At 51.6% G+C, this 15,916-nt stretch overlaps 3 protein-coding genes across 5 annotated transcripts in view; 2 read left to right on the top strand and 1 right to left on the bottom strand.

The window, feature by feature from the left end:
• Positions 1–1,388: 1,388 nt before the first annotated feature.
• Positions 1,389–2,324, top strand: LOC105102281 (olfactory receptor 13J1). The gene has a single exon (XM_010995584.3). The coding sequence runs from the start codon at positions 1,389–1,391 to the stop codon at positions 2,322–2,324; it is 936 nt and encodes a 311-aa protein (XP_010993886.1).
• Positions 2,325–4,065: 1,741 nt separating this feature from the next.
• Positions 4,066–15,916, bottom strand: part of TMEM8B (transmembrane protein 8B) — a 37,115-nt gene continuing 25,264 nt past the window's right edge. The window contains exon 12 of one of the 3 annotated variants that reach the window (XM_031450017.2): positions 4,066–6,549. In XM_031450017.2, the coding sequence (XP_031305877.1) occupies positions 6,481–6,549 (69 nt within the window). In that variant the 3' untranslated portion in view covers positions 4,066–6,480. Of the gene's footprint in view, positions 6,550–14,791; positions 15,690–15,916 lie in introns of those variants that run through there. The other 2 variants (XM_031450014.2, XM_031450012.2) reach the window with 2 other exon arrangements.
• LOC105102283 (olfactory receptor 13C7) lies at positions 9,925–14,948 on the top strand. The gene is made up of 3 exons (XM_031449554.2): positions 9,925–10,916; positions 13,118–13,235; positions 14,776–14,948. Exons 1-3 carry the CDS (start codon positions 9,933–9,935, stop codon positions 14,946–14,948), a joined length of 1,275 nt encoding a protein of 424 aa, XP_031305414.2. The 5' UTR covers positions 9,925–9,932.

Raw genomic sequence — 15,916 nt, 5'->3', positions numbered from 1 at the left:
GAACTAAGGGAAGGCAATTGTGTCCTGTAAGGAGGCATTGACAGGCATTGGTGCTCAGCCCAGACTCCGGCTTGGGCAGTGCATCCCACGGGGTAAGTGACATCATGCTAAGTGCCCAAAACACTAAGGAAAGGCTAAGTCATGCTCCTTAGCTAGTGATAAGGGCATGTGGGGGTCCTGGGAGAAAGACTTCCATCTAGTGTGATAAAAGAACCACCAACATTTGGAGTTTAACAGAAGCAAACACCTGCTCTGAGCATGGTGCAGCTGTCATGCTGTTGGGAGGACTGGATTCTAGACTCACTGAGCCAGGGACCCACTGTCTGGCCTCAGTTTCCTACCTTCACGATGGGAGATCCGTGAGTTGACCTCTCAGGATGTTTTCCACACTGATGCCTAGGAGTTCATGAAGCCAAAGCAGCCCTGGCTCAGGTTCAGAGAAAATGGGAGGTTTGGAGCAGAACCAAAATGTCCATCCAATTTTAGCCCAAAAAACACATGACGAAGGCAGATTCTGAAGGTGCGTCTGCACGTGGTAGCTGATGAAGCAGGCCCTGTGGGAGGACAGGTGGAAGAGCCTCCTGATAGGCTCAGAGGCCAGGAGCCCCTCCAATGCGTGCTCTGTGCGTGGAGACTGAAGCTGACCTGAAGAGACAAGATTTCTGCAGGCTGAGGGATAACGGAGAGGGCATTCCCAACAGTGGGAATGGCGTAAACCAGTTCAGAGGATTCCTTAAAGCTGAGAGGGCCCTCAGAGACCATCTAGCCCAGTGATTCTCAAAGTGTGGTGTCTTGACCAACAGCAAAAGCATCACCCAGACCTACTGAATTAGAGGCTCTGGGGGTGGAGCCCAACAATCTGTTTCAACTAACTTTCCCGTTGATTCTGGTGCATGTTAAGATTTGAGGACCTCTGATCCAGCCCACTGTTTCCCAAACTATGTTGGTGGAATACTTATCTGCAGGAGGCTGATGGGTGCTCTGTAAAAGGAGAATCTATAGTCAAAGAAGTTTGGGAATTACATGCTCTATACTGGTTTTGGAAAGTCACAAGTCACACTGGTATATTAAAGGCTCTGAGAAGTCCTGCAGTAAAGAGCTTTATTTAATTTTGATTAACCCAGTGTTATCTCAAACTGATTTTTCAGATTGCCTACTAACATTTCCATTAATCCTCTCTTAGAGAAATTCTGATCCAAATCAATCCTTTTTCATAGGGATGAATCATGGCCTAGAAGTATGGGGATTGCCCAAAGTCCCAGAGAGAGAGTGTGTGTCAGAGCTGGAAAAGACCCTAGCGATATGCCTCATCCCAAAAAAGACTCCGTGGGCTCCCCGCCACCCTGTACCCTCTTTCCCTGCATCCCCACTATGTGTCCCTCCAGAGTATGGAGCCAATCAATAGGACAGAGGTCTCTGAGTTCTTTCTGAAAGGATTTTCGGGCTACATGGCCCTGGAGCACCTGCTCTTCCCTCTGTGCTCAGCCATGTACCTGGTGACCCTGCTGGGGAACACAGCTATTGTGGCGGTGAGCGTGCTGGATGTTCACCTGCACACACCCATGTACTTCTTCCTGGGCAACCTCTCCATCCTGGACATCTGCTACACGTCCACCTTTGTGCCCCTGATGCTGGTCCACCTCCTGTCGGCCCAGAAGACCATCTCCTTTATTGGTTGTGCCATCCAGATGTGTCTGAGCCTGTCCACGGGCTCCACAGAGTGTCTGCTGCTCGCCATCATGGCCTACGATCGCTACCTGGCCATCTGCCAGCCGCTCAGATACCCTGTGCTCATGAGCCACCGGCTCTGCTTGTTGCTGGCGGGAGCCGCCTGGGTGCTCTGTCTCTTCAAGTCAGTGACCGAGACAATCATCACCATGAGGCTGCCCTTCTGCAGCCACCTGGTCAGTCACTTCACCTGCGAGATCCTGGCAGTGCTGAAGCTGGCATGCAGTGACACATCAGTCAGCGAGGTCCTCCTGCTGGTGGGCGCCATCCTGCTGCTGCCTGTGCCCCTGGCCTTCATCTGCCTGTCCTACATGCTTATTCTGGCCACCATCCTGAGGGTGCCCTCAGCTGCTGGCCGCCGCAAAGCCTTCTCCACCTGCTCGGCACACCTGGCAGTAGTGCTGCTTTTCTATGGCACCGTCATCTTCATGTACATGAAACCCAAGAGCAAGGAGGCCAGCATCTCGGATGAGGTCTTCACGGTCCTCTATGCTGTGGTCACGCCCATGCTGAACCCTGTCATCTACAGCCTGAGGAACAAGGAGGTGAAGGAGGCCGCCAGGAAGGTGTGGGGCAGGAGACGGACCTCCAAGTGAGGGAGGCCTTCATTCACCTACAGTGAGGATAGGCTGGAGCGCAGGGCTGTGAGTCTGGAATCTTCATCCCAGCAAAGCAGCCCTGAGTCCCACTGATCCTGCCCCCTGGTGTGGCCCTAGGCCAGCTCTCAGCATCACTCCCTGCATCTTCACACCAGCCTCCTGGCTGGCCTCGAGAGTTCAGTCTTGTTCCTCCCAATCTATCCTCTGAGGGGCATTCAGAGGGATCTCTTTGAAAAGCACATGTGATCATGTCACTCTGCTGACTGAAACCCCTGAAGGTCCCCCCAGCACTCTTAGGACAAAGTGTAAGCTTTCCCAGGGGACATTCAAGGCCCTCACCAGCTGGCCCTGCTGGCCCTGACTAACCTCCCTTCCCACCCTCTGCCCACAGCCCCCCTCCTGTCAGCAACGCCACAGCCACACGTGAGCCTCGGTATTGCCCAGCCCTGCTCAGCTCAGTGCCTTCTTGGTTCTTCCCACAAGGCAGCCCCACCCAGCACCCAGGTCTGCATGTGAAAGGACTGCCTGACCCTTGAGCCCGTCTTGAATGCCACCTCCACCGGGAAGCTTCCCCACTCTGTGCCTCTTGCTGTGCTCCTCCTGCTTTGTTTTCAGTGTCACTACAGGAACAAGGAGTGTTAGGTTCCACTCTGTCCCAAGGTTCAGCCCTGCCCTCCCAGGTGTCTTAGATAAATAAATGAACACGTTGATGTAGGGGTGACAGTGGCAGAGCCTGGGTCCTTCTCAAATCTGAGCAGAGCCAAGATGGGGTTCACAGGTGACAGGCATGGTCTCATGCCCCTGGAAAGGAACAGCAGAGGCAGTGATAAGCCCCAGCATCCAAGATTCCCAGACCCATCCAGCCACCTGGACACCAATCTCCCCGAGCAGCCCAGGCACTGGATTCTTCTGTCTCCTTTCAGCAGAAGCAGCTTCTGGTGCCCCCTTGCCCATCATCCAGACCTCCCCTGGCTTTGGGGAGATGGCTCTACCCCTCCTCACCCCACCCCCTAGGACCCTGCTACAGCTGCCCCTTCCTGGTGCTCAGCCTCTTCCCAGCTTTCCTCTCTGAGAGCTCAGTGAACACCTGGTGGACGTGGACTTGGATTCACAGAGCATCTCCACTCCCTGCTCTCCTTTAGCCTCAGTGGCACCGTCTGTATGATGGGAGACCTGGCTTGACCTCCCAGCGGTAGGCTGGCTCTCCTGCCCCCTGGCTGTAGGTAAGCACAGCCCTGGCTTGAGCCACCTGTTCCCTTCTAGTCCCTCCTTGGTCAGAACAGAGGCACAGAGGAGGGAAGCTCAGCCCCACAGCTCCCAGCCTGACCAAGCCAGGGTGGCTGCTGCTACGACATTCTGCTGGGCCTCTGATGCCACAGCAGGATTTGGACTTTATCCTGTGAGCATTGGGGCTTTACAATCACGCTTACTTCAAGGTCATTGATTAGGTGCCATTCTTCACCAATGAAGTTGGTGAAGAATTTTCTCTAATGTCTATTGTTAACTAAGGTGCAGTGAAGTAGGTACTGTCACACACTGCTGGCGGGGATGGGGATAAATATATATGAACTTCCTACAAAGTAAGCTGTAGGTCTGAATCAAGAGACTTCAAAATTTCAGACCCTTTGACCCAACACCTCCACTTCTAGGAATTAGTCTAAGAAAATTATTAGAGCTGCAGTCAAAAATTTATGTATAAGAGAATATACACACACACACACACACACACACACATATATACGGATATTAATCATGACATTATTTATGGTGACAAAAAAAATTTCAGAATCATAACATCCAACCATAGAAGAATGCTTAAATAAATCCTGATGGAACCCCATGATAGAATGTGATACAACCATTAGAAATCTTATTTTTTGAAGAATATTTGATGATGAGAAATGTTCACACTGTAATTAATAGAAAAAAGCAGAATATATAACTTTATACTCAGTATAATCCCAATTTTTAAGGTATTTTTCTTATGGATATATAAGTAAGTATGCATGCAGAAACTTTTGGAAAACGATGACAAATTATTAACTAACAGTTGTTTCCTCTGGGTGATGGGGTTACAGATAAATGTTTTCTTAATTATTCTTTCCAAAATTGTCCAATATTTCTAAAATGAACATGACTTTGAACTTAAAAAATACTGTTACCGTTCTGAGAAATGGAAGATGTAGAGCACAGATGAGTGGGGCCCCAGCCTGAGGGCAGGATGTGAGGAAGCTGGTGCCTTAACCAGGTGGGCAGTCAAGGGGAGAGGGTGGAACTGAGAAATGCTGGGGATAGTGGAAGTGGCTGAGGGACAGAGGGGACTACAGGTTGCTGCCCAGGTTTCTGGCTAATTGGGTGGACAGTGCTCCACCCTCTGACAGGAGATGGGGATGTTGACAGAAGCAGGTTGGAGGGGGTGAGAGGTGTGGTGATGCTGTTTAGACACACTAATGTGTTTAAACAGAGGCGGCAAGAGGGAGCCATTCCTGAGCAGCTGGAACATAAGTGGTGACAACAGTCCAAAATTTTACTTTGATTTGTGTGCTTGATCAAAAATTCCAAAAGACAAATCATAGTATAATGGGAAAATCTGCAACTGCTGCTGCTTTGTTTAAGGCTGTTCTTCAGTCCCTAAACTGTGTCAAGTTGTCCTTCTTTTATTGTGAAGGAAAGAGAAGGACATGGGAAGGGAAACGGAAAAGGAAACCTGTAGAAACACACGCACCTGGCTTAACCCCTGTCTTAATGGTCCCTCACAAGTGCTCTGGGTCTCCCCCTGTACAGCAATCTGCTTTCCTTAACCTTCCACGAGTGCAGGTCCCAACAGCACTCCTGGAGGAAACACCCATCTCACAGACCAGGGCGCCCAGGCCTAAGGCAGGGGGTCACAACCCCTGAGCCTCAGGTCCCAGGGGCAGGACTGCAATGAGACCCAGTCTTCAGATTCTCAGTCCAGCGTCTCTCCTGTGCCTGGCACACCCAACCAAGGCCCTCTTGGGGCAACACAAGGAACCGGGGGTCTCTGAAGGCCCACAGCTGCCAAACCTGCAAACTTGTGCAGCTGCAGAGTTTGAACTTTAAATTGGGTAAGGACTGTAAGGTCCCCAAGATCAGGGAGCAGGCGAGACATCTATGTGGCAGGGGACTGGAAGGCTGGTCCTCGGGGCCTCGGCCCTGGCCCATCCCAGCACAGTGAGTCTGCTGATAATGAATTCAGCACTCCCTTGCTCCACTCTCCCAGAGCCTTGAGCCTCTGGTAAATACTTACCATGTGCCCAGCTTTGTGCTAAGAGCTTTCTCTGAATCCTCCAAAGAAGCCCTTGAGGAAATACTATTCTTATCTCCACGTTAGAGGTCAGGAAGCTGAGGCTGAGAAAACTGTTAGCAAATGGCTGGCCTGGGACTTGGGCCCTGGTTGGTCCGACTCCAGAGCCCACACTCACCTGCTCTGCTAACACAGCAGGGGTGTGTGAAGCGGGAATCCCGGGTCCAGGCATTCCGGGGAAATTTTAACAGGAGCCTTCTTCTTTTTGTCCCCTTACTTTTCTTTTAAAACAATTTGTGACATCTAAAATAAGTATTCAGTGGTTCAAACTAGATTTACCAGCCAATGAAACTGATATGATATTTCCCTTGCAAAGTGACCCTGGGTCTATCTGACCTCAGGATTGGAAGTTGCTGGAAAGATGTGAGGGAATGTTTTGGTGGTTGTGCAGAATACGAGAGACCACCTAATTGAATGGTTCCATTTCACACAAGGAGAAACCTGACCATACAGCAGAATCGGAACAAAGGCAAGACTCCAACCTAGACCCTTCACTCCTGGTCCAGGGCTCCTTCCATCCCATCCCCTGCCTCTCAGGAGGTGTAAAACAGGGGAGGGGATTAGACAGTGATTCTCAGAGACACTCAATTTCCTATCACTCTGTGAACTAGATTTTCTGGGGCACGACAAAGGGTGAGACACGGGCAGATAGATGCTAGAGTGGTTTTCTGAGTGTACTGTGAAATGCCATCATACCCAAGTGCACAGCAGTATTTCTGGTTCTCCTCTTTCTGGGCATGTGGTAGGGCTACGCAGGCCAGTGGGTTGTGGGCAGATGGGTCACATGTCACTTCTGGGTTGGAGCAATTAACTGCTGTTGGAGAAGCTCTAGTGTGTTCTTCTCCAGCCATAACAGCTTGTGATGTCCCAGATGGTGAAGCCAGGCTCTCTGAGTCCCTGAAAACATACAATGGTCAGGTAGCATGAGAAACAAACCTTTCTCATGGTCACTAAAATTATGAGGTTGTATGTTACTGCAGCAAAACCTAGCTCATCTTAACTGATGGACCAAGGGAACAGCAGCTGCTCTCTGATGACGCCTGATGTCCCAACACAGGGGTTCATGTTGCAGTCAAAGCTGTCAGTAGCCTGGCCACATGGTATTTTCCAAACACAGCCTCATTTCTTTGGGGCCATAAGCCTACGGCCTTGTGAGCTATTCCTAATTTCTGTGAATGTGTTATGATCAGACTCTTACATTGTGAGGAAACCCACCACTCTCCTGATTTAGTTCTTCAGAGAAAGCAGCCACTCCTGCAGGTAGGAGCCTAGCACCCCCAAAGCTCTTCTTCCGGCAATCCTGCGGCTGCATCACTCTGCTGTTGTGTGTGCATAGGGGGAGAGGAGGGAAGGTGATCCCAAGGTAAGATATTTGGGATGAGAATTTTGGACAGGAATATGACACTGGATCTCCAATAGTGCCTTCCGGGTGCAGGGACTGGAGGGTGTTAGGGATGAACTGGACACAGCTCTTTGATGTCCGTAGCTCAGGGTCTACTGTGAAAGAGAGAATGGCACACACAACAAACTGTGCAAATGGCTGGGTGAGCGTCATGTCAGGGTGGTCAGTTCTGTGGAGGCATCTGAGAAGGCCCCGCAGAAGTTCCTGTGAGCTGAGCCTCAGGGGGTGAGTGGAAGAGAAAGGCCACCCCAGTCTGAGGAAAGAGCACGAGAAGAGGGATGAGTCAGGAGCGCGTGGGGTTCGTCCATCAACAAGGCTGGAGCAGGCGTGTGCAAAGGGATGTATGAGGCGGTGAGGCAGGAGGGCAGGCCAGATCACCAAAGCCCTCAGATGCCTCTGCCATTCCCACCTGGTCTTCTTTTGAAGACAAAGGTAGGAAAGGGAAAAGCAGTCAGGGGGTTTCCCACCTTCTACCTGCCTGAAAACACCCCCACACCGGAGCCCAGCGTCAGAATTTAAGGTTAATGGGTCTTTTTGTAGCAACACACCCGACAAAGACCAAGCCCTTATCACTGATTCTGAAATGAAGCTGGTGGCTTGTTGAAGCCACATGAAGTTATAATGCTGAAAAGATGCTTCCTTTCAACTTCTTTTTGGACCCGGGTTTTACTTTGTCTTTACACCAGATTCAAAGAGAATTTCAGAGGTTTCTAAAGCCCAGAGAGAGGAAGGGATGTATCCAAGGTCACCAAGAGAATGAGGGAGGGAGTGTAAACTGTTAGGGCAGAAGCTGCCCCTGCCTCTGCTCTCTTCCCAGCACATAGCACATAGCAGGTTTTCAGTAACAATTGGCTAAATGAGCCATCACACTCAGGCAATTCTTTACTTTTTTTGGTCAAACCTCAGCAAGAGAATCCCTACCTTTAAATGTTTACATGGGTAAGATTTGTGGCCAACTGCTGACCCAGATTAATCAACTATCCCTGTATGTTCCATAAACTCCCTTAACAATCACCCTGAATCAGGCTGGAGGAGGGAAAACCAGCACAGACTCTGGGGGGAGGGGGTCATGACAGATGCTGGAGCTCCTGCCTGGGAGGTCTGGTGAGCACAAATCCAGCAGGTGCCTTGTGGCTGAAGACACAGTCTTCCATCTGGAGCCTCCACGCTGGGCGGCCCACCAGCACTTGTCTGTGTATGTTTCATCGGAGCTGCACAGCATCCCCATTTTTCAGAAGGAAACTGAGTCTCAGAGGCCAAGTGACTTGGTCGATATCACACAGCTAGTCAGTGCTGAAGCTGGGATGCAATACTGGGTGTTTGAGTTGCGTGTTGAATGCCTGTTGAGCGACTACCCTTGGCAGCCCTCACTGCATGAGGTGCAGGAAGGAAGGAGACAAGAGTCCTGCTCTCAAGAGTGGCAGAGGAGACAGGTGCACAGCACAGGAACACGGAGGATGGCCAAGGGCTGTGGAAGTACAAGAAGGGAGCAGGTGACTCTGCAGGGGCAGGAGGAACAGGAGAGGAGAGATGGAGCTGCGCTCTGAAGGATGAGCAGGAACACCCCCACTGGGGAAGAGGAGGACATGCCTACAAAAGGGAACTTCTTGGGCAAAGATGTAGTGCTGAGGAGGCACATGGTTTATTCAGGAGAGGGTGAGCCCATCAGCCCCTACAAATGGTAGGTGTAATTTCAAGCAGAAGGAATAAGGAGAAAAAAAAAAAATCCAGCCCTGAAGGAGGGACAGGGCTCCAAAGCGGTCACAGGACATTGGCCTCACAGTCAATCTCTGGGTGAAGGAATGGGGTAATTATATCTTCTGAAAGATCAGAGTTCACACTCAGCTCCTATTTCCCCTTAGACTAGGGGTCACCTGGGCCACAAGACAGCTTTCCCATCTAACACATGATACGTGGCTCCCTCCTGACACTGGCATTTCCCAAGGAGGCCAAGACCAGCTCAGAAGAGCAATGAAAGCTACCTGGGTGAAGCCTCTTCCCACCCTCCCTTCATAAAACTAATCAGTGACTGACAACATCTCTGCCAGATTAGAAGCTGGCTTTCCCTCCTCGTGTGACGTTGCCAATATTGTTCATCCTAAAAAGCAATATGGAAGCCAAGGAGTGACTTGGCTTTCATAACCGGGGTTAAATGCTGTGGGACATGGGATATGTAGGTTTTGTAGGTTCTTTCAAAAATCAATGGGTGGTCCGTGATTCCTTAAGGAGAGATGACGAGAAATCAGGCTTACACATCCTATGGAGTGGAAAGGTTTGAACTTTATGATCAAAGGAGCATTAGCTGAGCATCACTCATCACCCCTCTGCCTTCCAGAGCTCATCTCACCTAATTCAAGGAAGAAGAGCAGCACTGTGACAGGTGTGGCATCTTTTTGTCCCCTTTTCTTATTGCTCTAGCCCCAGCACATAAACAACACCTAGCACAGAGTAAGCATTCAACAAATATTCAGTGAGTGAATAAATCTGAAATGCTCTGGGCATTATTCAACCATATGAAGTCACAACCTGGAAAAGATGCTTCCTCTTTAACAGTCAAGAATGCTTTGCATTCCAAAGGAGCATGCGAAACATGAATCCTATTCTACTGTCTCCCCTGAGCCCACCCTGGGGGTGAAGAGAGATGAGCCAAGGGGATTAGAATGGGCCCCATCTCCCATAAGTTCCATCAGAACCACAGAGCTGAGAGGGCCAGCTTGCAGATCTGAAGTCAGCTCCCTCATTACACAGATGGTGAGACCACATTCCAGAGGTAGGGCTGACCTGCCCCAGGTCACACATCCAGGGTGCTTGGCTCCCAGGACAGCCAGTGCTTTTTCCAACACCTTTGTGGTGCAGGTGGGAAAGGAGGGAGAAAGAGATGGAGGGGGCCAACCAGATGGCTGTGACAGAGTATGTCCTGCTGGGGCTACACGAGCACCATAACCTAGAGGTGGTCCTGTTTGCGCTCTGCCTGGGCATCTACTCCATGAACGTGCTGGGGAACTCCCTCCTCATCGGGCTGAACGTGCTGGACCCCTGCCTGCGTAGCCCCATGTACTTCTTTCTCAGCAACCTCTCCCTCATAGATATCTGTGGCACATCCTCCTTTGTGTCTCTCATGCTGGTCAACTTCCTGGAAACCCAAATGACCATCTCCTTCCCTGGCTGCGCCCTGCAGATGTACCTGACCCTGGCGCTGGGCTCCACCGAGTGCTTGCTCTTGGTTGTGATGGCGTACGACCGTTACGTGGCCATCTGCCGGCCACTTCGGTACCCAGAGCTCATGAGCAGGCAGACGTGTGCGAGGATGGCAGCACTGAGCTGGGGGACAGGCTTTGTCAACTCCCTGCTGCATTCCACTCTCACCTGGAGCCTCCCCTCCTGTGGCCACAATGTCATCAACCACTTCTTCTGTGAGATCTTGGCCGTGCTGAAATTAGCCTGTGGGGACGTCTCTTTCAATGTGCTGCTAACAATGGTGGCCACGGCTGTCCTGACGCTGGCCCCACTGCTGCTCATCTGCCTGTCCTACGTTTTCGTCCTTGCTGCCATCCTTAGGGTGCCGTCCGCTGCCAGCCGGCGCAAAGCCTTCTCCACCTGCTCTGCCCACCTCACAGTGGTGGTAGTCTTCTATGGGACTCTCTCCTTCATGTACTTCAAGCCCAAGGCCAAGGACCCCAACTTGGACAAGATCATTGCACTGTTCTACGGGGCCGTGACGCCCTCCCTGAACCCCATCATCTACAGCCTGAGGAACGCAGAGGTGAAAGCTGCCGCCAAAGCTCTGCTGAGGGGAGACCTGCTCTCCAGGAAAATGGCCCACTTCTCCAACGCCCTCAGGCAGGACAGGCTAGGTTCTATGGTAGGCACAGCTTCAAAATCTCAGTGGCTTAAAACCACAAAGGTTTCCCTCTCCCTCACGCTGCAGGTCTGTGAGAGGTTGGCTGGGGGATCTGCTCTGCATCAGCGTCTTCATCCCTCTGGGACTCAGGATGATAAACAGCTACTATGCGGCATATTGCTGGTCAGAATGACAAAAGGGAAAAAGAAAGTGACAAAGCCTGCACTGATTCTTAAAGCCTCCACTTAGAAGTGACAGGTTACTTCCACTTCCACCTCACTGGCCAACGCAAGGCATGAGGCCACGGCTAATACCAAGTGGGAGGGACGCACGTGCCCACGCATCTGGAGGGAGGGGGAGGACTGAAGAATTTCAAAGAGCATAATGACAGCCACAGCATCCTACAGCCAACCCAGGAGCTACTAGAGACTTCTAGAGCCTCCTTTTCTCTGGAGGTTTATCATCCCAGGAAAGCTCTGGTTGCTTACCTGTGGTGGCTCTGGATTGGTCGAGCTAACTTGATTGGAACTGTGCCTCCCAGAGTTTCCTGCCCTGTGAAGTTCTGAGTTAGGCTGACCACAAGAGAAATCTGCATGAGATCTGAAAGGCAAAAGCCAAGCAGCCCAGACGTGGTGGGAGCGCTCACCTTGCTGTTAGTGCAGCCCCTCCTAGGGCTCCTGCATCCCCGCCTCCAGCTGCTCTGAGCCCTGCTCCACGTGCAGCTCCGGGGCAGAGAGTGTCAGCTCCTCCTGCAGGTCACAGTGTCACTGCAGTTGAAGGAAGGCAGGGAGGGCCAAGCACAGGTGCCAGCTTGTCCTCCTGGGGGATAGTCTGTCCTCTCTGCCCCCTTTATGCCTGCCAGCCCAGATGACCAAGAGAGGCTTCAGACCCAATACCAAGGGCAGAGGCACAGCTCTGCACAGACTTCTCCAATTGCTCCCTTAATTTACAGGTCCGTTCTCCGCAACAACTCCCTTATATCACTCAGAGTGGTCCTGCTACTTTTTGGCCAAACCCTGGCCAAACTCTTCTGATCAAGAACATACCATGGCTCCCCATTACTATAGTATGAAGCCCACATTCTTCAGCTGAGTCCTCAGGCCCTCTGGAACCTGGCCCCCCTGCTTCTTCAGCCCGATGCTCCACTAATCCCCTTCACACAGGCTGACCTCCTCACTACAGTATCTGTACTGCCCATACCTCGGTGTCTTGCTCACACTGTTCTCTGGTGAGACCTGGGACTATTTTTCAAAGCCAGCTTAGACACCGTCTCTCCCACGCAGCATTTCCTGGAGCACTTTGAAGGAGTTCTCTTTCCTTTTCATCCAACAGCACTTCGTTGGAAACTTTTGCTCGGTATCCATTGCATTCTGCTTTGCATTCATGATATTTTACCACAATGTGGGCTCCCTGAGGGCAGGATTCAACCAGTCCAACTCATCTCTGCAGCTCCCACAGAGCTTTCCCTAGAGAGGGTTTACTGAACTGAACTGTCACTCAGAAACCCTCACATTGTCACATTTGGGGTTGAATCCTGCACTACTGAGCCTGCCCTAGGCAGCTGTTGGCAGTCAGGGGTCTTAGTCTGACTGTGCGGACAGAAAAGAGCAGGGAAGCAACAGTATCTGCTGGCCACAGCCCTGTATTCCAGGAAGTCACCAAACAAGCCAGGAAATAACAAATGACCCCCATCTGGGGAGCCAGAAGTCCAGGGTTCTAGACCTGGTTTAGCTGCTTTGCCCAGCACAGTCTTCTGGCTGGCTCTCTCCCTCCAGGAATCCCACAGGCTCCTCCAACTCAGAATGTCCAAAACTGAACTCATCATTCTGTCTCCCAAAGGCGTGACACCATCTCAGGGAATAGCACCAACACCCCCAAGTCACCAAGCCAGAAACATGGCAGTCATCAGAAGCTGTCTCATCCCTCACTGACCCACACATCCAGTCAGTCACTAAGTCCTATGGATTTGACCTTGTAACAGCTTCTTGAGTCAGTCCCCTCCCTTCCACTGACATCACCTTAAGAAGCCTTCACTATTTCTCTCTCAAATAGTGCAACAGCTATGTCACTGAACTTTCATCCTCCAAACTCGCTCCAAAGTCCTCTACACTAGCCATCAAAACACCAATCTGAAAAAAAAACTAAAAAAAAACCCCCACCAATCTGATCATGCAACTCTCCTGCTTAAATCCCTCCAAGAGGCCACTGCCCATTTCCCATAGGATGAACAGCAGACGCCACCCGTCTGCCCAACATCATCCTTGGCTACCTGCCTCCACCCCAACTCCACCCACAAACGCCCTCCAGGCCCAGGCACACTGAACTATTCCCAACTCCCCGGTAAGTATCAGTCTTTTCTAACTCCATGTCTCCTCCTTGTTGTTGCTTCTCATGTCCAAACACTTCTTGACCTTTAGTTAACATGTACTGGATACTTACCACATACCAGGCTAGGCACTATGCTGCATTCTAAGTGCGTTCCTGACTGAGACCAGATGGGATGATGGAAATCTCAGGGGAGGAATGCCATATAGATACTGGTGACCAGAGAGAACACTCTCCCAATATCTTGGCATTATTAATCTCATTCAATCATCACTCAATGCCCTCCATACCCCAGCTTCCAGAAAGCCCCTTCTGACCCCTCCTAGCTGGGCAGGGTCTGTCCCAGCTCTGTCTCCCTCTTCAGTGCCTTTTGTACTCTGCTGTGTCCTGAATTCCAGTTATTTGGGTTCAAGTGTCCCTAGTAATCTGACTCTACATCCTAATGTGACGGAATAATATTTCTGATACAGAAATAGATTTCTAGCCCACACCTCTCATTCCTTCTCACCATTCAGTTGGCCACATCATGCTCTGCTCAGTGCCCCAAGGAAGAGATGTGATTGCAGAAAGCAGACAATAAAGAGATGTCTTCCTGGCGCCTGGCTTTTGAGTTTCAAAAGCCTAGGCTCTAAAGGGAACAGAAGAGACCTAAGGCATAAACAAAATCTTTGGGAGAAAGCATAAGGAAAAGTAGGCTTTTCACCTCCAGATGAGTAAGATTCCTAAGCTAGGGAGAAGGAAGAGAGAGGAGGAGGGGACATTGTGAGAGCATTGGCACAAGAGGGCCCCCAAAGGGAAGGGCCCTAAGACCCATTCTCCAGGCCAAGACCCTGGATGGGTTTCCAGGATCTGAAAACTGGAACAGCTCATGCCTTGATGGTCAAGTAAAATGCAGAGCAGGATCCCAGGAAATAGCTTCAAGGTGTGTCTAGGGATCCAAGGTCTCACAGGTCTTTGCAGATGGCACAGAAGTGACGGAGAGAGCCTCAGGACTGAAAAGGATTATGCAGACGGAGACAAGAAACCACTCTGGGATGACCTGCCTGCACTGCTGATGGGTGACCAGGTAGGATGACAGAAATCTCAGGGGATGGCTGCAGTTTGGACCCTGCTGACCAGAGGGAAGGCCTTCCAACATCTTGGCATTATATAAGATCCTCGGGACTCAGCTGTGACCTTTGTAGAAAGAGAAGAAATCCCAAAATGACAAAAGATTGTTTCTGGCACGCAGGCAAAATGGGGGCTCAAAATAGAAGTAACATTCTTGTGATATTTCTTGCATATCTGAGATCTGTACCTGCTAGTCCAATTTTCTGAGCCCTCAGCTTCCTTCCCTGTTGGTGTGGACACCACAAGGGAGGTCTGTCTCACTGATTTAAATCATTGCAGCACGTCCGCATGCGCACCCCTCGCTGCTCCCAGCTGCTGCAGCCTGACATGATGGGGCAAGAGCCTCAAGCAGTAGCTTCAGCAGCTCATTCCAGCTGGGCTGTCACCCCTGCTGGATTTCCACGAGGTCCTCGTTCCTTCCCCTCCCCATACCCTTTGCCCCCAGGAAAAAAGGCAGTACAGAATCAGCAAGTACTTCATCGGAGACACAAAGACTCCACCTGCATCAACTCAGGATACCAGCCATGGCAGCCCCAGCCCCAGCCCCAGCCCCAGCTGTCCTGCAATCCCCTCCCAGCACAGCACAGCCCAGATGCTGCCGCTGGGAGGGAGGCCTAAGGCCAGAGTTGCTGAGCTGCTGGGAAGATTCGGAGACTCAGCTTCCCCAAGATGCACTCCATTTCCTCAGGGATGATGCCTTGTCCTGAGAGGGCTGTGTCTCCCTGGGAAGGAATCCATGTCCTCGGGGGGCTCCACACCCCTAGGAGGGGCTCCTTGGTACTCAGGGTGCTCTGCGGCCTGACACAGGCTCCAGTCCTTCAGATGCAGGAGGACTCCAGGCCCTCGCGAAGTGTGCCAGGTCCCTGGAAGAGTCCATGTCCTTCAGAAAGACTCCATATCCTCAAGAAATACAACTTGTCTCTTAACCCTGAGAGGGCTCCATGCTCCCAGGAAGAACCCCAGGAAGGGCTCTCTGCCCCTAGGAAGGGTCCATGTTCCCCAAGGGCCAGCCCAAAGCCCCTCTCAGCTGGCACAGATGCTGCTGACTGTGGCCCCTCCTGGGCCCACAAGGCCCAGCTCCTCCTGCTCATTGATGCACAGCTGGTAACCGCAGCCCCGGGCCCGGGCTCCAGATGGGACCCGGTGATCAGTCTTGGCACGAGGGGGCAGCAAGAAGCCCACACTGCCAGCGATGAGCATGTGCCAAATGCTGTGGATGTAGAAGTAGTTGTCTCGGGTTTCCACAAAAGCGTAGAGCAGGACGGCACTGCCTGCAATAAGGCTGCCTGGGCACAGGTAGAAAAGCCAGCGGCGCCACGTGGGTGGGTAGCAGTGCCGGCGGCGGACGCTGCGTACTGTCTGAGGGAGGCAGAGAAGTGCGGCTCAGGAAGGTGAGGCCTTGGAGCCCTAGCCAGAGCCAGTCACTCTGAGGCTTCCCCTGAGCCCTGCTTGTGACCTGAAGGCACCTGCCAAGACTGGAGTTAGGCACTGACCATAGGATCCAAGCCCACCTTCCTTAAACTGGAAACCAGATACCCAAGTCTCTGCACCCAAGTCCTGCTGGGGCCTCCCCTCTCCCCCGGCCC

The sequence above is a fragment of the Camelus dromedarius genome, chromosome 10, assembly GCF_036321535.1.
Source record: "Camelus dromedarius isolate mCamDro1 chromosome 10, mCamDro1.pat, whole genome shotgun sequence".
NCBI lineage: Eukaryota > Metazoa > Chordata > Mammalia > Artiodactyla > Camelidae > Camelus > Camelus dromedarius.
The sequence above is the reverse complement of the archived record's forward strand: the minus strand, read 5'-3'. Positions and strand labels throughout refer to the sequence as shown.

What these genes read in the sequence shown, in the direction of transcription:
- LOC105102281 (XM_010995584.3), top strand. Translation starts at nt 1,389, where the DNA reads ATGGAGCCAATCAATAGGACAGAGGTCTCTGAGTTCTTTCTGAAAGGA.
- LOC105102283 (XM_031449554.2), top strand. Translation starts at nt 9,933, where the DNA reads ATGGAGGGGGCCAACCAGATGGCTGTGACAGAGTATGTCCTGCTGGGG. An exon ending in AGGACAGGCTAGGTTCTATG is followed by an intron (nt 10,917 to 13,117) that starts GTAGGCACAGCT and finishes CATTTCCCATAG; the next exon opens with GATGAACAGCAGACGCCACC. An exon ending in GAACTATTCCCAACTCCCCG is followed by an intron (nt 13,236 to 14,775) that starts GTAAGTATCAGT and finishes CTTTGCCCCCAG; the next exon opens with GAAAAAAGGCAGTACAGAAT.